General features: G+C 37.7%; 1 protein-coding gene across 3 annotated transcripts in view; it reads left to right on the top strand.

Moving 5' to 3' along the window:
- Positions 1-25,517, top strand: part of CRIPT (CXXC repeat containing interactor of PDZ3 domain) — a 32,158-nt gene extending 6,641 nt beyond the window's left edge. For 2 of the 3 annotated variants that reach the window (XM_082427813.1, XM_082427812.1), the window contains one exon: positions 135-1,046. In XM_082427813.1, the coding sequence (XP_082283939.1) occupies positions 135-246 (112 nt within the window). In that variant the 3' untranslated portion in view covers positions 247-1,046. Of the gene's footprint in view, positions 1-134 lie in introns of all 3 variants that reach the window. The other variant, XM_082427811.1, reaches the window with a different exon arrangement.
- The last annotated feature ends 270 nt before the right edge of the window (positions 25,518-25,787 follow it).

Genomic DNA, 25,787 nt, shown 5'->3' with positions numbered 1-25,787 from the left:
GTTAAATTATGTTTTAAGCTTCAGGAGTGACTTAAATAAACCAAATAGTTTGTATTGGTTAACTATTTGATTAGTATTATTAGTTGTTATTAACATTTGATTACTTACATGAGGTTTTTGTTTGTTTGTTTTAGGCATCTGCTCTATGTGTGGAAAAAAGGTTTTGGATACCAAAAACTACAAGCAAACGTCTGTCTAGATGTATTGAAGTATCTGGCTTTCCGTATGATTTTACTTTTTGCTTGAATTTTCAAGGCATAATATAGATGTTCAAGTTACAAAATAACATGTCTTAAGACAAGTTTAAACCAGGGAAGTAGATTGGTATTCATTTTTTTGCTCTCAAGAAGTTCTGAACAGCAGCAGTGTAACTAGTTTTCTGCCTTAAGTTTTTATTTTCCTTACAAACATCTTATTGAACTGGAATAAGTGACAAATTTAACAAAAAAATATTTTCCCAGTTCTGTATGCACTTTTTATTTATCATTACTCATGTAATTTTTATTATCCTTTCCCTCTACTTTATAGATATTGCAAAAGTGTGAGAAGGAGGTTATTGATATTTGGCTTTGAACTTGGCATCCAGATTTGGAATTCCTCCCTCATTCCCTTTTGGTTGCATAGTTCTTAGGATCAGCAGTCCCTTAATTAATTGCAGCTTCATAAGGCATTTAAATATCTGAGATCATTATTGCTAAATAGTTCCTTAAGTAATTAGCCCAGGCCCAAATCAAACAAAAGTTGTATTTATGTTATTTTTTATTTGTTCTTGAAGCCAAAGTGCCAATACCTTTCATATGAGAATGGGGACGCAAGAAACACCCCACATAAATCCAAATGAATACACTGGTTTTCAGAAAAACACACATTACACATATTACCTTGAATTCAGACCATCATGAAAGCCAGGAGAACAGTGTGCATCCATGATGATGTGTAACGAATGAATCACCATTCCTTGGGAAAGCGCTTTGAAGCAGAAACCTAACTCTTTTTAACCTCCTCCTCTTCTCCTTCCCCCACCAAAAATAAATAGACTAAGCAAACATTTTGACTCTTTTTTTAAGTATATATATAACATAGACTGCTGAAAGACTACTTTGAGGTTTCTTTTTTTTTTTAATTGAAGTAAAGTTGATTTATAACGTGTTAATTTCTGCTGTACAACAAAGTGATTCAGTTATATATATATATACCTTCTTTTTAAAATTCTTTTCCTTTATGGTTTATCACAAGATATTGAATACAGTTCCCTGTGCTATGCAGTAGGACCTTATTGTTTATCCATTCTATATATAATGGTTTGCATCTGCTAACCCCAAAATCCCAATCCATCTCCCTCCCCACCCCGCCCACATTGTTTCTGTTTCTTAGATAGGCTCATTTGTGTCATATTTTAGATTCTACATATGAGTGATATATGGTATTTGTCTTTCTCTTTCTGGTTTATTTCTCTTAGTATGATAATCTCTAAGTCCATCCATGTTGCTGCAAACGGCATTATTTCATTCTTTTTTATGGCTGAGTAATATTCCATTGTATATACGTACCACATCTTTTTTATCCATTCATCTGTCAATGGACATTTAAGTTGTTTCCATGTCTTGGCTATTGTGAATAGTGCTGCTATGAACATAGGGGTGCATGTATCTTTTTGAATTGTAGTTTTGTCTGGATATATGCCCAGGAATGGAATTGCTAGATCATATAGTAGTTCAATTTTTAGTTTTTTGAGGAGCTTTTATATTGTTTTCCATAGTGGCTGCACCAACTTACATTCCCACCAACAGTGTAGGAGGGCTCCCTTTTCTGCACATTCTCTCCAGCATTTGTTACTTGTAGACTTTTTAATGAGGGCCATTCTGACCGGTGTGAGGTGGTACTTCATCATAGTTTTGATTTGCATTTCTCTAATAGTGATGTTGAGCACCTTTTCTTGTGACTGTTGGCCATCTGTATGTCTTCTTTGGAGAAATGTCTATTTAGGGTTTCTGCCCATTTTTTGATTGGGTTGTTTGTTTTTTTGTTGTTGAGTTATATAAGCTGTTTGTATGTTTTGGAAATTAAGCCCTTGTTGGTCACGTCATTTGTAAGTATTCTCTCCCAGTCTGTAGGTTGTCCTTTTAATTTTGTTTATGGTTTCCTTTGTTGTACAAAAGCTTGTAAGTTTGATTAGGTACCATTTGTTTATTTTTGCTTTTATTTCTATTGTTTTGGGAGACTGACCTAAGAAAACATTGGTACGATTTATGTCAGAGAATGTTTTGCCTATGTTCTCTTCTAGGAGTTTTATAGTATCATGTCTTATATTTAAGTGTTTAAGCCATTTTGAGTTTATTTTTGTGTATGATGAGAGGGTGTGTTCTAACTTCATTGATTTACATGTGGCTGTCCAACTTTCCCAACACCACTTGCTGAAGAGACCGTCTTTTTTCCATTGTATATTCTTGCCTCCTTTGTTGAAGATTAATTGACTGTAGGTGTGTGGGTTTATTTCTGGGCTCTCTATTCACTTTGAGGTTTCAGACAAAGATTTTTCTTATGCTGCCTTCAGAGGTACAGGACTTCTGCTTTTGAAACCTGCAGCTTACTGTGGAACACCAAAAAAGTATTCCTCATTGCCAAGTGCAGTATAAACACATAACATTATAAAATGGAAGAATAGATAACATGATGATATATATGGTATAGATATCACATTTTTATTTGTTTTAAAATACTATGGAAAGTATTTAAAGTTTTAACTGTTTAATTTATCTGTAAGGTTTTTTTCCCTAGGATACATTCTTATTCGTACCCAGAAAGATCATAAGGATAATGCAAAATATAATAAATAACAACAGCTCTGAGGGCAAGAAGTATCTTCTCATGGTTTAATTGGCGATTTTAAACTAAAATCAGTACAAGAGACCCATAATAGGACCTGGTTAAGAGAGTGACCCAGATCCATCAACATCTGGGTTGGTCAACTTTGGGAAACTATATTTCTCATGTATCAGCTGGGATCTGGACTTCCCCAACTCATATTTCATATTCATGCCTTGACTAGCCTTCTTCTGTAAATGATCCAACAGCCAGACTGAGGTTCTCCTATGAAGAAATTTGTCAGTATTATACCTCAGAATAGTTTAAGTATTATAAACCTTCATATTGTTGAAATAACAATATGACTCCCATAAATTGAATAGAAGAAGTTATTAAATGAGGAAGAAATTCCCAAAATAAAACATGAACATAAAGTAGTTTTTAAAAAGAAGACATAAAAACAGAAACGATAACGTTAAGATGACAGGATTAAGATCAAACATAGCTTTTATTAGAGTAAATAGCATGTTTTTTAAAAAATTTCAGATTGTATTTAATGTGTGTATATGTCAGAAACAACTTAAATTCCAACAAGAACACTTCTTAAGTTCATTCATTCATTAAAATATGCAACCATCAAAATGGTACAGGAATTACATATATGTGCAGAAGTTCATGTATACAGATAGAAGACATCTGAAAGCTGCTAGTACTGTTTTTCTCTTTGGGGTGGAACTAAGGGTTGAGAAAAGAAAGACAACCCTTTAAGCCTCATGCCAACTACCTAATACTTTTTAGCTTCTAGTTCCCTTACCTGGGGGAGCAGGAGAGTACTAATAATTTTAGTATCTTAGAAATACATATTTACATGCATAGATATGTATATATATTTTTTGAGAATTTCAAGCAGAAGAAATATATACATTATTCTGCATTTCAACTTCTTAATGTATCTCCTATTTACTTTACCATTTTTTCTCTATCTCTTGTTACATGTTTTTTTTCTTGATCACATGATGAATACACTGCAGACATCATACCCTTTAATACTACATATATACTTCATAAGAACAATCATACTAAGTTTGGTTATCAAATTCAGGAATTTAACATTGATATAATACTTTCATCTAATCTACAGTCCCTATTCCAATTTCATTTGCTGTTCCATTGGTAATTTTTGTTTTCAGCTACAGGATGTAGTCCAGGATCATATGTTTGATTATCATGACTCTAATCTGGACCAGTTCTTCAGCCTTTTTTTGTCTTTTATAGTATTGATTTATTTGAAGAATACAGGACAGTGAAAGTATAGATTATTCTTCTTTTTGGGTTTTTCTGATTCTTCCCTATGGTTAGATTCGGGTTATGCAATATGGGCTGAAATACTATGAGTGATATGTCCTCCCAGGGTCACATCCAGACTCCCAGAATGTCCCATTGCCTATTATTGGTGATGTTAATTTGATCACTTGGGTAAGATGTTGTCCAGTTTCTCCACTGTATAGTTCCCATTTTTTCTTTTGTGATTAGATAATTCGTGAGGAGAAAGTTTGAGACCAGGTTGATTGATATTCTGTTCCTCATCAAACCTTCCCTCCTAGATTTAGCATCTTTTGATAATTCTTGTCTGAATAAATTTTTACTGTGCTGTTTAAAAAGTTGTGATTTTTCTAACTACATTATTCTTTCTGTATTAATTAATTGTCATTCTACTCTAAGGAAAAGGTTTCCCTTTATCTATCTATTTATCATGAGTATAGAATAAATGCTTTTTTTCGTTTTGTTTTTTGTTTTCCGTTGAAGTTTTATTTTAAAGTTAATGGGTTATTTATTTATTTTTGGCTGTGTTGGGTCTTCGTTTCTGCGCGAGGGCTTTCTCTAGTTGCGGCGAGCGGGGACCACTCTTCATCGTGGTGCACGGGCCTCTCACTATCGTGGCCTCTCTTGTTGTGGAGCACAGGCTCCAGACGCGCAGGCTCAGTAGTTGTGGCTCACGGGCCTAGTTGCTCCGCGGCATGTGGGATCGTCCCGTACCAGGGCTCGAACCTGTGTCCCCTGCATTAGCAGGCAGATTCTCAACCACTGTGCCACCGGGGAAGCCCCAAATGCTTTTTTTCTGACCACTTGAGTGTTAGTTACAGATAATTCCTCTTTACCCCAAATATTTAAGTGTGTATTTTCTAAGAACAGGGATATTTTCTTCTATAACCACAGCACAATTATCAAAATCAGAAAATTAGCATTAATATAATATTAATATAATACATTATCTAATATTTTCCATATTTCACTAGTCGTTCCTGTAATGGCCTTTGTTGGGGGGAAAAAATAGTCCAGGATCCAATCCAGGATAACACATTACATTTAGTTGTCAAGTCTCTAGTCTCCTTCAGTCTGGAACAGTTCTTCAACCTGTCTTTCAAAAATGTCAAGGTCGTGAAAAACATATACCAGTTACTTTATAGTGTCTCTTAATTTGACATTTTCTGATGTTTGTTTATGATTAGATTGAACTTATGCATTTTTGACAGGAATATCATAGAAGTGATGCTGTGTCCTTTTCAGTGCATCATATCCTGATATCAGTTGTCCCATCACAAGCTGTTAATTTTGATCAATTGTTTTAGGTGGTATCTGCTAGATTTTTCCACTGTAAAGATTCTTAATTTTTTCTTTTAAATTAACAAGCATTTTGTGGGGAGATACTTAGAGACTGTAAATATTCTGTTTCTCAGCAAATTTGCATACACTAAGTTTAGCATCCAGTGATGTTTCTTGGCTGAATTAATTGCTACTCTGATGGCTGCCAGATTGTGGTTTTCCAATTCTGTCACTCCTTCTACATTTACTAGTTGGCATTCTACTGTAAGGAAAAGACTTCTCTTTCTCACTTATATTAGTACGAACTCATAAATTCCTATTTTATTGAGTCTGTTACTCTTATTTGTTTTAATGTCAAATTGCCCTATATTTGGCCAGTGGGAGACCTTTTAGGCTGGCTTCTGGGTCTTTTTGACATGTTTTTATCATTCTTTGAGAAATTTCTTACTTTTCAGCACAAAATGTTCCAAGTTTATCTTGTTTTTTTCCCTCCACCCTATGCCTGGAATCAGCTATTTCTTCAAAGATCCTTAGTTTCTTTTAGTAGAGAATGGTGTTTAGAAACTAAGATCTGGGCCTGCTGGGTGTCATTGTTTCTAGGCCCCTTCAACAGAAAGAACTAGGAAACATATATTAAAAACCACCAGTTTTTCTGATATCTCCATTTCCAATCCAACCCCACAGGGTTCTTCCTTGTCTTTACCCATTCCATATTTGTATCTTCTTCCACAGTGAGAACCCGGGCCTCCAGCATCATTATTTGCAGAACTCTGATTTTCTTTTTTTTTTTTTACTTTTGGTTGCACCACGTGGCATGCGGCCTCTTAGTTCCTGGACCAGGGATCGAACCCAAGCCCCCTGCAGTGGAAGCGTGGAGTCTTTAACCACTGGACCGCCAGGGAGGTCCCCAGAACTCTGTATTTTTTAATACTGGTCATGTGTTTTGTAATTAAAAATAGTTTTAAGTTTTTAAAAAATCTAAGTAAGCAAGCAGGAGAATTATACATGTGAATGTCATTCATTAGTCTGTTACTACAGAAAAAAAGTTGGGGAACTTTTGTGTGTGTGCTGCCTCCCAGATAAATTTGGTAAGTGAATAAATGTTAGTAAATACTTGTTTCGAATCAGCTAACATTTATTGGATCTATACTACATTCACATCCCTAATCAGACTACTGTTATTGGTTCCAAGTTTTTTGCTCATAAGCAAGAACTTAATAAACAACCCGTCAAATTAATGTAAAATTGTAAAAGTAAGGAGTGATGATAGGCACAAAGAAAATATATTGAAAGAATATAAAGAGAGAGACTGGTTCAAAAACAACAATTCTAGCAGGAAAAAAAAAAAAGAATAGGAACTAGACAAAGGTGATACTAGGAGAATCGAAATGAAGGGACAGATTTGAAAGACCTGATAAAAGATTCGACAGCCTTGTTGACTAATTGAGGAAATCAGAAGTTGAGTCATACTGGGTCTCATTTAGATGTTGTAATAGTATTGGTTCTCCACCAGAGGGCAATGGCGTTTTTTCTTGGTTTTTAATTTTCCATCATGCTAAAAGATTTGCAGTTTTAGCAACTTAAAGATCAAATAGGTGGATGTAAATCTCCAACAACATTGTGAACAAGATATCCAGAGAAACTTAACCATACAATAAAAATCCTAGAAAATATTTACGTATATACATATGCATGTAAGTATATAAAATTTGTACATATGTATAATTTTAAAATATAGATTTGATTAAACTGGCAAGAAAGTGGTGATGATCCTCAGAGGCCAGAAACAAAGAGAAAGTGCAAGTCCAAAGTGTAAACTAGCACCAAAACCAGTACTTGCCTTAAAGAATATCTTCCAACCTCGCAGTGCCTAAAGCCTACATCTTAAAGCATCACGTGTATGGAAGACAAAGCCCTGGACTTGAGCAAGGTGGGAAAGTTAGATAAGAGACATGTGCATTAAGCATGGAGCCCTACAAGGCAACGATTTCAGTGGATTTACTTTACAACCCCACTTATACACAAAAAGGCAGTGGGAATACGTTCTTATCATGGCCTTAGCCCTGGAGAGACCAGGGGACGAAAATTAAAATCTCTCCAGAGACTTTAGCACGAAGATCCAGAGATAGAAAATACGAAGTAGAAATTGAGACATGAAAGGTAGAGGCAAAAGGTCTGACCTACATCCAAAACAGACATGTTTAAAATTTTTTCATAATAAATAGTTTTTTAAGAACAGGAATGAAAGAGACATTTTTAGGCGAGCGAGTTTAAACCAACAGATCCTCAGTAGAGGACATTCCAAAAGGCATACTTCAGGAAGAAGCAAATGAGCTCAAAAATTAATGAAATGTAAGAAAGAATGATCAGTCCCAGAAAATGGTAAATATGCAGGTAGCTATAGATAAACATTGATTATATAACATGATAATATCTAATTTGTGGAGTTAATAAGAACTAAAATACTAGGAAATGTTAAAATATAGTTCAGTTGATCAGGTTAAGTACTCAAGAAGAAAAAGATATTGACAAACTTTCAACTTGGTCAAGTTAAAAAATACATGTTAAAATTTCTTAAATAACAAAGAATAAAATAAAGAGCATATTTTCCAAACCAGAGGTATTATATGGAATAAGGGAAAATATATTAATCCAAAAGAAGTCAAAAAAGGAGGGGGGGGGGAAGATATTTAGAGAATAGAAGGGACAAAGTAAGATGAGGGCAATAAATTCAAATATATCTCTAATCACAACTGATGTGAATATACTAAATTTTCCAGTTAAACAAATATTGTCACTTTTTTTTTAAAGTTCCAGCCGAATGCTAAAGTGTGTTTATAGTAAAAGGATGGGAAAGTATATCAGGCAGACACTAACTAAAAGAAAACTGGTGTGGCTATATTAATGTAGAAAAAGTAAGTCTTAAGGCAAAAAGCATTATTAGAGGGAAAAAAGACCATTACATACTGACAAAAGGTTCAAGTTTACAAGAAGATAAAATCAATTCTAAGCTATATACTGCTAATGATATAACTTCAAAATATATAAAGCAAAAATTGACAAAAGTATTATAGTGAAAGATTTTACGTACTTCTTGCACTAATTGATGAAACAAGCAGACAAGCCTCTTAGATAGCCTCATCCACCAGAGGGCAGACAGCAGAAGCAAGAAGAACTACAATCCTGCAGCCTGTGGAACAAAAACCACATTCACAGAAAGATAGACAAGATGAAAAGGCAGAGGGCTATATACCAGATGAAGGAACAAGATAAAACCCCAGAAAAACAACTAAATGAAGGCAACCTTCCAGAAAAAGAATTCAGAATAATGATAGTGAAGATGATCCAGGACCTCCGAAAAAGAATGGAGGCAAAGATCGAGAAGATGCAAGAAATGTTTAACAAAGACCTAGAAGAATTAAAGAACAAACAGAGATGAAAAATACAATAACTGAAATGAAAACTACACTGGAAGGAATCAATAGCAGAATAACTGAGGCAGAAGAACGGATAAGTGACCTGGAAGACAGAATGGTGGAATTCACTGCTGCAGAACAGAATAAAGAAAAAAAAAATGAAAAGAAATGAAGACAGCGTAAGAGACCTCTGGGACAACATTAAACACAACAACATTCGCATTATAGGGGTCCCAGAAGGAGGAGAGAGAGAGAAAGGACCTGAGAAAATATTTGAAGAGATTATAGTCAAAAACTTCCCTAACATGGGAAAGAAAATAGCCACCCAAGTCCAGGAAGCGCAGAGGGTCCCATACAGGATAAACCCAAGGAGAAACACGCCGAGACACATAGTAATCAAATTGGCAAAAATTAAAGACAAAGAAAAATTATGTAAAGCAGCAAGGGAAAAACAACAAATAACATACAAGGGAACTCCCATAAGGTTAACAGCTGATTTCTCAGCAGAAACTCTACAAGCCAAAAGGGAGTGGCATGATATACTTAAAGTGATGAAAGGGGAGAATCTACAACCGAGATTACTCTACCCAGCAAGGATCTCATTCAGATTCGACGGAGAAATCAAAAGTTTTACAGACAACCAAAAGCTAAGTGAATTCAGCACCATCAAACCAGCTCTACAACAAATGCTAAGGGAACTTCTCTAAGTGGGAAACACGAGAAGAAAAGGACCTACAAAAACAAACCCAAAACAATTAAGAAAATGGTCATAGGAACATACATATCGATAATTACCTTAAACGTGAATGGATTAAATGCTCCCACCAAAAGACACAGGCTTGCTGAATGGATACAAAAACAAGACCCATCTATATGCTGTCTACAAGAGACCCACTTCAGACCTAGGGACACATACAGACTGAAAGTGAGGGGATGGAAAAAGATATTCCATGCAAATGGAAATCAAAAGAAAGCTGGAGTAGCAATACTCATATCAGATAAAATAGACTTTAAAATAAAGAATGTTACAAGAGGCAAGGAAGGACACTACATAATGATCAAGGGATCAATCCAAGAAGAAGATATAACAATTATATATGCACCCAACACAGGAGCACCTCAATACATAAGGCAACTCCTAACAGCTGTAAAAGAGGAAATCAACAGTAACACAATAATAGTGGGGGACTTTAACACCTCACACCAATGGGTAGATCATCCAAAATGAAAATACATAAGGAAACAGAAGCTTTAAATGACACAATAGACCAGATAGATTTAATTGATATTTATAGGACATTCCATCCAAAAACAGCAGATTACACTTTCTTCTCAAGTGCGCATGGAACATTCTCCAGGATAGATCACACCTTGGGTCACAAATCAAGCCTCAGTAAATTTAAGAAAATTGAAATCATATCAAGCATCTTTTCTTACCACAGTGCTATGAGATTTGAAATCAATTACAGGGAAAAAAATGTAAAAAACACAAACACATGGAGGCTAAACAATACGTTGCTAAATAACCAAGAGATCACTGAAGAAATCAAAGAGAAAATCAAAAAATACCTAGAGACAAATGACAATGAAAACACGATGCTCCAAAACCTATGGGATGCAGCAAAACCAGTTCTAAGAAGGAAGTTTATAGCTATACAAGCCTACCTCAAGAAACAAGAAAAATCTCAAATAATCTAACCTTACACCTAAAGGAACTAGAGCAAGAAGAACAAACAAAACCCAAAGTTAGTAGAAGGAAAGAAATCATAAAGATCATAGCAGAAATGAATGAAATAGAAACAAAGAAAACAATAGCAAAGATCAGTAACACTAAAAGCTGCTTCTTTGAGAAGATAAAATTGATAAACTATTAGCTAGACTCATCATGGAAAAGAGAGGACTCAAATCAATAAAATTAGAAATTAAAAAGGAGAAGTTATAACAGACTCCGCAGAAATACAAAGCATCCTAAGAGACTACTACAGGCAACTCTATGCCAGTAAAATGGACAACCTGGAAGAAATGGACAAATTCTTAGAAAGGTATAACCTTCCAAGACTGAACCAGGAAGAAATAGAAAGTATGAACAGACCAATCACAAGTAATGAAGTTGAAACTGTGATTAAAAATCTTCCAACAAACAAAAGTCCAGGACCAGACGGCTTCACAGGTGAATTCTCTCAAACATTTACGGAAGAGCTAACACCCATCCTTCTCAAACTCTTCCAAAAAATTGCAGAGAAAGGAACACCCCCAAACTCATCCTGTGAGGCCACCATCACCCTGATACAAACACCAGACAAAGATACTACAAAAAAAGAAAATTTCAGACCAATATCACTGATGAATATAGATGCAAAAATCCTCAACAGAATACTAGCAAACAGAATCCTACAACCCATTAAAAGGATCATACACCATGATCAAGTGGGATTTATCCCAGGAATGCAAGGATTCTTCAATATATGCAAATCAATCAATGTGATACACCATAATAACAAATTGAAGAAGAAAAACCATATGATCATCTCAATGGATGCAGAAAAAGCTTTTGACAAAATTCAACACGCCTTTATGATAAAAACTCTAGAGAAAGTGGGCATAGAAGGAACCTACCTCAACATAATAAATGCCATATACAACAGACCCACAGCAAACATCATTCTCAATGGTGAAAAAGTGAAAGCATTTCCTCTAAGATCAGGAGCAAGACAAGGATGTCCATTCTCACCACTATTATTCAACATAGTTTTGGAAGTGCTAGCCTCAGCAATCAGAGAAGAAAAAGAAATAAAAGGAATACAAATTGGAAAAGAAGAAGTAAAACTGTCACTGTTTGCAGATGACATGATACTATACATAGAGAATCCTAAAGATGCCACCAGAAAACTACTAGAGGTAATCAATGAATTTGGTAAAGTTGCAGGATACAAAATTAATGCACAGAAATCTCTTGCATTCCTATACACTAATGACGAAAAATCTGAAAGAGAAATTAAGGAAACACTCCCATTTACCATTGCAGCAAAAAGAATAAAATACCTAGGAATAAACCTACCTAGGGAGACAAAAGACCTGTATGCAGAAAACTATAAGACACTGATGAAAGAAATTAAAGATGATACCAACAGATGGAGAGATATACCATGTTCTTGGATTGGAAGAATCAATATTGTGAAAATGACTATACTACCCAAAGCAAGCTACAGATTCAATGCAATCCCTAACAAATTACCAAAGGCATTTTTTTACAGAACTAGAACAAAAAATCTTAAAATTTGTATGGAGACACAAAAGACCCCAAATAGCCAAAGTGGTCTTGAGGGGAAAAAACGGAGCTGGAGGAATCAGACTCCCTGACTTCAGACTATACTACAAAGCTACAGTAATCAAGCCAATATGGTACTGGCACAAAAACAGAAACATAGATCAATGGAACAAGATAGAAAGCCCAGAGATAAACCCACGCACCTATGGTCAACTAATCTATGACAAAGGAGGCAAGGATATACAATGGATAAAAGACAGTCTTTTCAAAAGGTGATGCTGGGAAAACTGGACAGCTACATGTAAAAGAATGAAATTAGAACACTCCCTAACACCATACACAAAAATAAACTCAAAATGGATTAGAGACCTAAATGTAAGACCGGACACCATAAACCTCTTAGAGGAAAACGTAGGAAGAACACTCTTTGACGTAAATCACAGCAAGATCTTTTTTTATCCCCCTCCTAGAGTAATGGATATAAAAAAATAAATAAACAAATGGGACCTAATGAAACTTAAAAGCTTTTGCACAGCAAAGGAAACCATAAACAAAACAAAAAGACAACCCTCAGAATGGGAGAAAATATTTGCAAACGAATCAACGGACAAAGGATTAATCTCCAAAATATATAAACAGCTCATGCAGCTCGACATTAAAAAAACAAACAACCCAATCCAAAAATGGGCAGAAGACCTAAATAGACATGTCTCCAAAGAAGACATACAGATGGCCAAGAAGCACATGAAAAGCTGCTCAACATCATTATTAGAGAAATGCAAATCAAAACTACAATGAGGTATCACCTCACACCAGTTAGAATGGGCTTCATCAGAAAATCTACAAACAACAAATGCTGGAGAGGGTGTGGAGAATAGGGAACCCTCTTGCCCTCTTGATGGGAATGTAAACTGATACAGCCACTATGGAGAACAGTATGGAGGTTCCTTAAAAAACTAAAAATAGAATTACCATATGACCCAGCAATCCCACTACTGGGCATATACCCAGAGAAAACCATCATTCAAAAAGACACATACACCCCAATGTTCATTGCAGCACTGTTTACAATAGCCACGTCATGGAAGCAACCTAAATGCCCATCGACAGATGAATGGATAAAGAAGATGTGGTACATATATACAATGGAATATTACTCAGCCATAAAAAGGAACGAAATTGGGTCATTTGTTGAGACATGGATGGATTTAGAGACTGTCATACAGAGTGAAGTAAGTCAGAAAGAGAAAAACAAATATCGTATATTAACGCATATATGTGGAACTTAGAAAAATGGTACAGATGAACCGGTTTGCAAGGCAGAAATTGACATACAGATGTAGAGAACAAATGTATGGACACCAAGGGGGGAAAGCCGTGGGGGGGTGGTGGTTGTGTGATGAATTGGGCAATTGGGATTGACATGTATACACTGATGTGTATAAAATTGATGGCTAATAAGAACCTTCTGTATAAAAAATTTAAATTTAAATTTAAAAAAAATTTTTTTTAATTTAAAAAAAATTTTTAAAAAAACAGCCAAAATATAAAACTTCAGGAAGATTTGAACAGTACAATTAACTAGCTTGACCTAATGGACACATAAAAGATCATCCCAATAACTGGATAATTTGCCTTCTTAAGCATGCCAGGAACATTTACAAAACAAAAATAATCATGTACTAAGCCATAAGACAGGTCTCAACAATTTTCAGAAATTTGATATCAGTAAAACCAACCTTTAATCACAACACAATTAGGTTAGAAATCAACAGCAGAAAGATAATTTTTTAAAACTATACAGTCGGCCCTCTGTATCCTTGGGTGCTACATCCACGAATTCAACCAACCACAGGTTGAAAATATTCTGCCCAAAATTTTCCAGAAATGTCTAAAAAGCAAAACTTGCATTTGCCATGTGCTGGCAACTATTTAGATAGCATTTACATTGTATTTTACAACTATTTACATAGCATTACATTATAGACATTATAAGTAATCTAGAGATGATTTAAAGTTTACAGGAGAGATGTACATAGGTTATATGGAAATACTACACCATTTTATATAAGGGACTTGAACATCTGTGAATTGTTGTGTGTGTGGTGGTGGTGGGGGAGGTCCTGTAAACAGTTCCCTGCAGATATCAAAGGATGACTGTATTTGGAAATGTAAGACATACTTCTAAATAACTAATGAGTCTGAAAAATCATAGTGGAATTAGAATATACTTAAGATCAAATAATAATGAAAATAATTTATCAAAACTTGTGGGATACAGCTAAAGTGGAATTCAGAGGGAAGTATATAGCTTTAAATGCTTATATGGGAAAAGAAGAAAGTCTGACAATGAGCTAAGAATCGGACTGAAGTTGGAAGACAAATCCAAAGAAGGTAGGGAGAAGGAATTAATAAAAATAAGATCATAAATGAATCACATGTAAAACAAAGATACAGTAGAAAAAATGGAGCTCAAAAAGCAAAAAGTTCATTCTTTGTAAAAACTAGTAAAATTCTAAAACCTATAGCAAGACTGATAAAGAAAAAAATCAGGAATAGTCAATTTTAAGAATAAACAATGGAACATAATTATAGATAAAGCAAAGCAAAAAAAAGAATATTATGGATGCTTTTATGCCAGTATGAGTTGAAGAATATTAGATGAAATGGATATTTTCTTATAAAAATTAAAATGATTCACTCAAGAATAAACCAAAAAACCTGAAAGGTCCTATAATCACTAAAGAAATTTTATCAGGAGTCAAACATTAGAATGAGATGGTTTTACAGGTGAATTATACCAAAATTCAAATAACAAGTGATTCCAAACTTACACAGACTTTTTCAAACAAGAGAACAAGTGGGAATACTCCTCAACTCACTTATAAGGCTAGTATAACCTTGTTACCCAAATCAAGCAAGTACTGTAAAGAAAAGGAAATTACAGAGCATTATCAGTCATGAGCATAGATGGAAAATATTAGGAAACTAATTCAGCAATGCATAACAGTTGATAATATTATTTTGTGACCAATACGAGTTTATCCCAGGAATGCAAGATTGGCCAACATTTTTAAAAATCTATTAATTCATTACTCACATTAACAAATTAATGAAAAAAAATATATGATTATTTTTTATAAAATCCAACAAACAATGAAAACTAGAATAGAAATTCCTTAACCTAGTAAAAGGTAACATCAAAAGCTCACAGCAAATATCCTATCAAGTATTAAATGCATTGCCTTTAAAATGAGTAACAAGAATGCCTACTCTTACCACTTCTGTTCAACATTGTACTAGAGATTCTAGCAAGTGCAGTAAAACAAGACAAAGAAGAAAAAAGGTATAGAGATCAGAAGGAAAAAGCAAAACTAATTGTTTGCAGTATTCCAGTATTTTGTGGATCCCAAAAGAATCCACAGCAAATTATTAGGCTGAATAAACAGTTTATCCAATTTACCACAAAGGAGATCAGTACACAAAAGTAGAATGCATTTAAGCATACCAGCAAACACAAAATGTAATTTAAAAATATACTCTATATAATAGAAACCAAAAATATAAGAATAAATATAACAGAAGGTGTCCAAGTGCTTTTGGAGAAAGTTATAAAATTTATTGAACAAGATAGAACTCAACAAGCTGATCATAAAATTTATATGGAAGAGCAAAGGGCCAAAAGACACTTTTAAAGGATAATAAGTTGGAGGGTCTTGATGTACCAAGCATCAAAGTTTTTCATAAAACTCAAGTATTAGGACAGTATTGTACCAGCACAAAGACAGAAACAGAGAGACCAGGAGTCGATGAATACGTATATGGGAAGGTGGTATATGATGCAAGTGGCATTGTAAATCAGTGGGGAAATTCTTCAGTAAATTCAAACTGGATCCCTGTACACAAAAGTCAAATCCAGGACTTAGATGTGAAAGGTGGTCCTGTTGTCCAATATCAGAAAACAGTTTTCTAGATTTTGTCTGGTTTCTTAACTGTTTAGAGCAGTAAGGTAAGTTTGGTTCCTGGCAGTCCATCATGGTCATAAGTGGAAGTCAAGTGTAGTTTTGTAGAGTTTTCCTCTTCCCACACAGTCTCTGTTTCCTCCACGTTGCTTTTATGTTTGTTTAGGTCTCTATCTTCCTTGTTAGTTTTCTTCAAATGTCTGGCCTTTTTTTCTTTCTGCTTACTCTTAATAGTGTGGGGAGACTATTGGAAACTCTGCTTGTGTTGGTAGACAAGTTGACCATGAGTTTCATGTAAGGCAGAGGTTAATCAACAGTAACACTACTGATGTTTTGGATTGGATAATCCTTTGTTGTGGGAGGCTTTTCTTGTGCATTGTAGGCTATTTAGCAGCATCCCTAGCCTCTACCCACTAGATGCCAGAACCCCCGACCCCACCAAGTTTTGTGAAAATAAAAAATGTCTCCAGACATTGCCATATGCATCTTAAGTTGAGAATCACTGATTTAGGGTGATTCTATCTAAACTGTTTGCAAAGGGACTGTTGAAGTCAGTATATTTAGATACTTCTTTTTGAGGTGGTCATATTCTCCACAGAATAGTCCTCCAATTTCTTTTGCCTAAGGATGAAGTGGAAGAAAGCAGGAAGCATTAGTATTCGATATACAGGCATTCACTTATTTTTCCTGTTTTAAGTACTTCATACCGACCTTCAACTGTGCCTGGTTTTCCTCCATCCAGAAACCATCTGTTTACCCATCTCTGAAGCCTAAATCTCTAGACTTTGGCCACAGTGTGGGACGGGCAATCACCAGTGATGTGGAGTATGGGGAGGGGAGAAATCCAGGAAGCTACATGATCCTCAAACAGCCTTCATTCAACCAGTCTTCCTTATTTCAACACCCTGTTTCACCCCACTTCCAGAGGCACCATCAATCCTTGAGTCTTTTGAGGATTCTGGAGTGCATATAGAATTTATTTTTATTTTTACTTAATGTCAGTTTACAATTTGGTCTTTCAGGTTTGCCAAGTCCATTACTATTTGTCTGCTTTCTACCCTCCAAAATTTGGTTCCTTTGGTATCCTCTTTCACTCTCTTTATCCTTAGGATTTATGCCACCCCCTTAAGTGCCTTTACTGTATTTTTATGTGAGGAGATTGAGCAGGATAAAAATTAGATATGTTTCATTCCACTGTCTTTATCCAGAAGCTTCAATTCCATATACATTTTTTTTTTTAGTTTTATTTATTTATTTATTTATTTATTTATTTATTTATTTATTTATAGCTGTGTTGGGTCTTCGTTTCTGTGCGAGGGCTTTCTCTAGTTGTGGCAAGTGGGGGCCACCCTTCATCGCGGTGTGCGGGCCTCTCACTATCGTGGCCTCTCTTGTTGCGGAGCACAGCCTCCAGACGCGCAGGCTCAGCATTTGTGGCTCACGGGCCTATTTGCTCCGCGGCATGTGGGATCTTCCCAGACCAGGGCTCGAACCCGTGTCCCCTGCATTGGCAGGCAGATTCTCAACCACTGCACCACCACAGAAGCCCTCCATGTACTTTTGATAGTTGTCATGTTTCTAATTGTCACCAGACATTTACCCTTTGGAATGTGGGCCGTCAGGTGGAAGGGAACAGATACAGCCTTTATTTCCTTCCCCTCTTTCTATTTCTTATAGATAATATTATAATTGGGAGGTGGGAATGAAGAGAAAGATGTTAACAGAGGATATGGGAGATTAACTGGTTGAAACTGAAGTTCATGTTGAAGGGTTATGGGAGATATGAATACAATAAATAGATAAGGTGGGACCAGATTATGAAGCCTACAATACTGGTTTGAATATATCATATTGGATCCAGGAGGCAGTAGAAAAGCATTATGGACTTTTCATCTGAGAAGAGATTTGATGAAAGTAGGTTTTATAAATATTAATCTTAAGAGCTCTGGTAACAGATGGACAAGAATAGGGAATGAGTAGAGGCAGAGGAGCTTTCCAGGAGACTGTGGCTGATATCCAGATAGGAGTGATAAACTAGGCCATAAGGGGAGGGATGGGAATGGAAAGGACAGATTTAAAAGTCATTGACAAGGAAAATTTGATTGTATTTGTTACCTCCAACAGGTATAGAAGTTAAATAGATCACAGTTGAATGTACAGAATCTCATATTCATGGGTGGTAGATCTAAACACATTAAATAAAATGTTGGTGTGGCAGGAAATGTGCCTGGTAGAGCACCGCATGATTCAGTCATTGAGAAAAGGCCCAGTCAAGACCCCTCAAGAAAAAAGAAAGGGAGGCTGTTGAGAATTCACAGAGAGGTCTCATTGGAATATAAACATTCATGAAGAACAACCAGCCTTCTGGGACTGGAAAGAAACAGAAACACTTTCTGTTTTACTTCGGCTTTTTCCATGAACACATCTTGTACAAGGCCCCCAGACGGCTATTCTAATCCCTGAGGCCGTGTGACCTGTCTGGCTACATCTCTACCACCAACTGCTTCTTCCCTCTAGTCTTTCAGTTCAAATTACTGAAAGAGAATTTGGACCCAGCTCCACCTTTCATTTCAGGCACAAGTTACACGTACCTGAGCAGCCAGCAGTGACAGAGGATAGGTTGGGGAAGGGGTGGTTACACAGTGATGTCTGGTCAACACAACCACAAACACAGCAGGCACATTGACCCGCCCAGGCGAAAGAATTGTTTTAATGAATCTGAATTAGAAAGGAAACTGAAACTTTTTGGTGTATAACCTTACCTTTTAAAGTTGGTGTCAGCTACAGAATCCACAAGCTACCTTACAAAGCCACCATGAGTGGTGGAAGTGTGAAAAGATTATAAGATTGGCTTAGTGTGCTTATTCCTTCTATGTAAGTAGTTTGCACTTCAAACTAACAACTCTGTGAATCCAGCACCAGGTCTGCTGCCTGCGAGTCAACTGGCCTCTTTGACAACACCAGACAATCCTCATCCAGGCTTCTTTATGTAATGTTTGTAGAAAAAGGGCACAGTTTGCTGACCAGTAGACCAATACACCGTCATCATGGCCCCACAGAAATTGGTCTGCTGTGGTGCTCCAACGAACTCATAATTTTTAAAAATGAGCTGATAATTTTTCTACATCTGTGCAGTTGTTCAAGATCAAGGGTCAGCAAACTGATTCACAGGCTAGTTGCCTATTTTTGTATATAAAGTTTTATTGGAACACAGCTATGGCCATTCAGTTATGGATTGTCTATGGTTTCTTTTGTGTACAGTGGCAGAGTTGCAAACCTAAAATATTTACTACCTGGCCCTTTAAGAAAAAGATTGCTGACCCCTGTTCTAGATAGTTCTAGAAATGATCAGCATTTTGGGAAAAATCTTGGGTAGATATAAAAGACTAGCGGCTGCACAGTAGTGGTACAATGTTTTCCCACACTGCTACTTTTGTTTCTTAGTTCCTTAATCACTTTATGGACCACATTTAGGGCCAGAAGTCACTCAGACATCTCTCAAGATTGTCTTATTGGCCTAAACTCATATTATTCTACATTCATAGATTAAACTATTAAGTAATTTGACCTAGATGACTAAAGCAAATGTCTTTAGTCTGTTCAGATTATTTACCCTCAGATTTTATTTTCTTGCTACATTCACTCAAGAATAATAGTATGTAATTATTTCCTGTGTGATCTGGAATGTCGGGGCCTCTTGCCAAATTCAGTCCTTTGATTTGTTTCCACAACATGGAGCTGGCCTTTAGTTGATGTGGTTGAGGTTCCCCAAACAGGATATTAATTTTCTCACAGCTGGAGAAACATAATCCTATTTCATGATTTAGTGGGCCAAAGATCCTTCTACCTTCTCTCACTATCCTTCATTTATAAAATAAATGTTAATTTGGTTTCTTTGTGGATCGTTTGCAACACACCTGTATTTTCAAGGAACTCACCCCATACTCAGGTGAGCATACTCAGCTAAGGTAGCCCATTTGGAACAAATGAGCTTTGGCCAAGAGTTTAATGATAAAAATACATTGCTTAACAAAAGTTATAATTTCGGTCTTTGGTGTCTCCTACTTGGTTTTGCCAACATATTCTTCTTCGCCTGAGATAACAGGATCTTTCAAGTCAACCGCCATCCCTCTCCAAGAGGTGAGGGGGAGAGAGTTTGCGACTGTCGCATTGTGAAGGACCCACCCCACCCCCACGCGTTCCTTCCCTAGGCTCCTGATTCAGCACAAATTGAGAAACAGGGAAATGGAACATTCTTGCCTAGGCTTGCAGCACTTAGCTCTTTTGAATGAGAAAAATGTGTGTTCATAATCACCAAATTTGAAATGTATGGCTACTGGAAATTTGGGCTGTTTCAGAGCCAGATCAGATGCTCCCCGAGCCCTCTCCCACAGCCTGTGGCCTGGCCTCTCAGAGTCTGCCCTGCCCCCAGAGCCCTGGTGCTACTTCTCTCAAGTTCTACCTGTTCTTTCTTCTTCTACCCAGAAAACCTTCTCTGACACCTCAAGGCTTGGCTAGGTGTCCTGCCTCAGTGTTTCACTACAACCTGCATTTTCCCCATCATAATATTGGCATTGCTCCTTTTCCTGTCTTTCCATGGGCTCCACCCCCATCCCCAACTAAATTATAAGATCTTGAAATCCAGCGACCATGTCTTTTCTGTTCAACAAGACTCAGATAAATTCACCAAGACCAAAACAGGGTTGCTTGTTCCCCAGTACATAGCCCAGCATAGGAATTCAATGATTATGAATGAATGAACGAACGAACCGAACAAACTTCAGATCTACCTAGGGCAGGAACATCAGAGTTAGAGGTACCTCAACAGCCCCAGGGGCAGGGAAGTTCCAGAGAGAGCCGTACCCCTCCTGGCAGTGCGTAGCGCGTTCCCTTTCTTCCCATCACCACCCTTCCTCTCCCAACACCCAGTCTGACCGGCTGGAGAGCCTTCATGTACCACAGAGAGAGCTTTCATCCTTCACCCCATCCCTAGAAAAGATCCCTTTATTATTCAGCATTGTGTCTAAAAGTCATTTAGCTCCGGATGCAAGCACTGCAGAAAACATGAAGAGCCTTAGAAAAACTGCACCACTGCTGGGGGCCTAATTTTAATTATTCTATAAAATTTCACTTTTTGCTTAGTGTCTGATTTCATTTGGGGCTGGTTTCCTCTCTTACAGGCCCTGGACCCATGAAATCTGTATTAATTTGTATATGTGGCAGAATAGTATCAGCCAATCCCTTTCCCTGTGTTTAACCTCCTTTCTTCCCCTCACTCAGGAAGCTAGCCTAGTTTGTGCTTCTTAGCCAGAGGAGGGATGTGATAGCTAGAAGCAGAGAAATGAGTGTCTTCCTGGCTTTTGGTTTCAAAAGCTGCCCTTAGGAGAAAGAAGAAAAATTACACCATAGACAAAATACTTGGAGGAAAAGATAGTAAGAGTAGAAAAGAGCTCCTTAGTCCTGGGGGGATGAATTCATGGGAAAATACCAAGGGCAAGAGACATTGCTAGGTCCTGTGCGCTCCTCTACAGGCTTACCCTGGAAAGGTGGCACAATCCCAGATGTTTGTATGGGGCCTGGGAATAGAGAAGATGTGTTCCTTACATCCTCAGTAGAGCCCCAGGAAGGTTGCAAGACCTCAGAGAAGAAGTGGGTGCATGGTGGGTCCCTGCTGAAGGGGAGTTAGGCAGCAGAATTTTCCATGCCCCAGTGAGACATAAAGCATGTCTCCTTGTGCCCAAGACAATGCCAGAGAAATGGAGGGTGCTTCTGAACCTGAAGGGGTCATGCAACCAGGGTAAAGGATGTCTCAATAGCTACCAGTGTATTTGGTAGAATGACCTTGAGGACCAGATTCCTCACTCCCTCCACTCCCCCTCCCCCACTGCATACCTTGACACCTCATAAACCCCTCCCAGGAACTAGACACAATCCAGGGGAAAGGGGAGGTTGACATCTACAAATTCACTGAGATTAAGTTACTGACAGTGCAAAGAAGTGGAAGATTGAAATAAAAATTGGGTTATATTTCTTATATAAATTTTTGGATAAAGACATGTATCCACTGCTCATATCTTATATTTAGGGATGACATTTCCCACAGAGGAGCAGTGCTCAACTAGCCACTAAAATGTCTTCTTAACAGGTTTCAAGGTTCTAGAAACCAAATGGTGAATGTACTGTCCAACATGTGCCATGAAAGTAGAGCCAATAACAGGGGGAAAGGTTCTCTCCTAATGGTAAGGTGTATGAATTCCCTGACCCAATCAATAAGGTCAAATGATCTGACAAGTGTAAAGACTGCATTTCAACATTGAAAAAACTGATTTTGCTTAAACTCAAGCTTAATATTAACTCTACTTTTAGTTTCAGCTGATTAAGAAAATACATAACAAAAGGCTAAGCTATATTCAGTAACATTGTAAGATAATTTCTTTTATTCATCATAAGAACACTTATGCATATTTGAGAAGTAATCCATATGGATGAGCACATTTTTCATTCAGTCTACAGACAGAACATGTACGTGGGTTTGCAGATCCTGTGAGGTAACTCCACCACTCCCAGAGGTCTGAGGTCCACAAGTTGGGACCTGCTGGGCCAATTAATTTGAAATCAGTCTTATTTGGAAAATCCAAAATGTATGATGGCGATGCCTTACAGAAATACCTCTTTTAGTATTACAGTCTGTGGACTCTGGCAGAAATAATAGTAATAATAGTTTTTTGCAAAACAGATCACTCTTTTTTTTTGGCTGCACTGAGTCTTCGTTGCTGCAAGGGGGCTTTCTCTAGCTGTGGCGAGCGGGGTCTACTCTTCGTTGCAGTGCGCCGTCTTCTCATTGTGGTGGCTTCTCTTGTTGCGGAGCACAGGCTCTAGGCGCACGGGCTTCAGTAGTTGTGGCACGCGGGCTCTATAGCGCAGGCTCAGTGGTCGTGGCCCACGGGCTTAGTTGCTCCGCGGCATGGGGGATCTTCCCGGCCCAGGGCTCGAACCCGTGTCCCCTGCATTGGCAGGCGGATTCTTAACCACTGCACCACCAGGGAAGTCCTGATCACTCCTTTTTGTTTGCAAAGTCTTCATACCAGCTGAATCACAGCTTGCTTTTCACTTCTCGTAACACCTTGCAACATCGCAAAATATTTGCTGAAGTTTGGGAAGGGCGGCTACAGAATTAGTAAACTGAAAGGAAGCCTGCCTTCACTCCCACCCCTGTCAGCACCTTCTGTTCTAGCAGACCGAAAGGCAGCTTGAGAACTCTGATTGCTTCTCCAGATAAGGACAACTCTTGGCACCGTTGCCTGGGGCAAGAATGGAAGCAAAGGAAACATTAGGGAGTTGTGCAGGTGCCAGTACATAATACTGTCACTTCACAGAATGAAATTTATAAATGACTCCATGAAGGTAAATTGCTATGGCAACCAGCCTTCTCAACTTTTGTATCTGTAAGTGAAAACAATATGGGCCATTTCTATTTGGGAGTATATAATCTGGGTTTAATGAATAGCTACCATGCTCTAACTCCTAGTTAACTAGGCTCATATAATGCTAAACCAGGAAGGGACCTTTGCAAGTATCTAGTTCACATCCCAGGTTTATAGATGGGGAACTGATACTCAGAGAAGTGACGCTACACAGCTAACATGTCTCAGACCTGAGCCCATGTTTCCTCACTTAGTTTTCTAGTGCTCTTTTCCTTTCACCATGCTGCCTTTCTGAATGGACTCACCCAACTTCCGTGAGTGGATAAGAGAAATGGGACCACAATTAGACATAGGGCCACCATCACTTTTTACTGAGATGTCAAATCAAGTATTATGGATATGCTGGTATCTAAGTATATAACTTTCTCCGGAGTTATGACAGATTCCATATTCCAACAATTTTCATTTAGCCAGCTGATACTAAAAGTAGAGTTAATATCATGCTTGCGTTTAAGCAAAAACATTTTTTTCATCGTTGAAATGTAGTTTTCACACTTGCTAGATCATTTGACTTGATTATTGGGTCAGAGAATTTGGAAACCTTACCATTAGGAGAGAACCTTTCCCCCAGTTGTTGGCTCTACTTTAATGGCATATGCTGGACCATCAAAGGTACTAGGAGAAGACATAGCAGTGTGGGGAGGTAGGTAGTGACCTGAAGAGACTTGATCCAGTATTATGGTTCTATCATACATAGGTTAGCAAAGAATTAGAATGTACCAAAATTATATTGAACAGGTATAGTAGGTAAACTTCTTTTAGTGATTCAGAAAACATCCTTTAGGAATTTTCAAGGCCTAGTTTCTTGAACGACAATTTCCATTGCATAAATACATGCAAAGGTGCTTTGGATAAGAGAGCTTTCCTTCCAGTTAATGAATCACCAGGCCACAGAAAATTTGGCTATTATGAATCTTCACAGGTTCTTGTTGAAAGAAATAGCAGAAGTTTGGAGTACTTAATACCTTTCTTTTAAAAGCAAATCAAAATCCAAAGTTAAACTAAACAGTGAAATTAAGGAGTGTTTTAGTTAGAGTATTATTTCATTTTAAAGGGACATGTAAATACAAACACTTAGTTCCCCAAAGTCTTTAATCATCTGGAGATCTTCTTAAAATACAGATTCTGGTTCAGGAGGCCTGAGATGAGACCCACAGTTCTGCACTTCTAACAAGCTCTCGGTGGTATCAAAGCAACTGGTCCTTGGTTTACATCTTTAGAAGAAAGGGACAAGTTTACTTGCTGCCCGTCTCTTTAAATGTGTTTTCTGTGGAGGTCAACCCTGACTTTCAGATCTATGACCACCCCAGTCATAGGAATCTTTCTGGCCTCTGAATTCCTAGTGCTCTTATTATATAAATCATCCACGAGGCACTTAGGTACTTCAGTGTATTATGTCCTGTATATGCATGTCTTGTATCCCCTACTAGATTATAAACCCATCTGTGTTTGCTCAGCCCTCTGTGTGCAACACAGATGCTGAGTGAAGAACTACTGATGACTGATTGATACACTGAAGATCATTTACTCCTTCCTCAGAATGCTATACCTAGCTCATCAGTGAGCTCAAGACTTAAATCAAACGTCTGGTCTAAGAGACATTGAGTCCATTCTGCCTCTCATTTTCCCTCTCTGTAAGTTGGTTTTTTAGAAACCAGTGCCTGTGTGGAGAGTTCTGATTGGGTGTGTGATAAAACAACAACCAGCTGTGAGGGGAAAAAAGGTCGGGGTAGGAGTGGGGGGGGGGACTGTCACAGCAGGAAGCATGTCCATTGGTTGCATTAGATCACTAAGGTAAAAGCACTGGAAAGAACGCAAGCTTGGAGGCCAGCAGTCCTGGGTTCAGAGCCTCACTATGTCACCTGCAAGGTGTGCTGGATAGTTTTCATGCAGGGTATTAGCTCCATCTAGTGGCTTACTGCTGCCTAAGCTTCCTCACAAAACTCTTCCCCTAGTACATTTATTTTTTTATTTATTTATTCATGGCTGCTCGCTGGCTTTCTCTAGTTGCGGTGTTGCGGTGCGCAGGCTTCTCATTGCGGTGGCTTCTTTTGTTGCTGAGCACGGGCTCTAGGCACACGGGCTTCAGTAGTTGTGGCTCGTGGGCTCTAGAGTGCAGGCTCAGTAGTTGTGGTGCACGGGCTTAGTTGCTCCGTGGCATGTGGGATCTTCCCGGCCCAGGGCTCGAACCCGTGTCCCCTGCATTGGCAGGCGGATTCTTAACCACTGCGCCACCAGGGAAGCCCCC

Source organism: Balaenoptera physalus, assembly GCF_965194825.1.
Source record: "Balaenoptera physalus genome assembly, chromosome: 15".
In the NCBI taxonomy this organism is placed as follows: Eukaryota; Metazoa; Chordata; class Mammalia; order Artiodactyla; family Balaenopteridae; genus Balaenoptera; species Balaenoptera physalus.
Note: the sequence above shows the minus strand (reverse complement) of the source record. Positions and strands in the feature narration are given on the sequence as shown.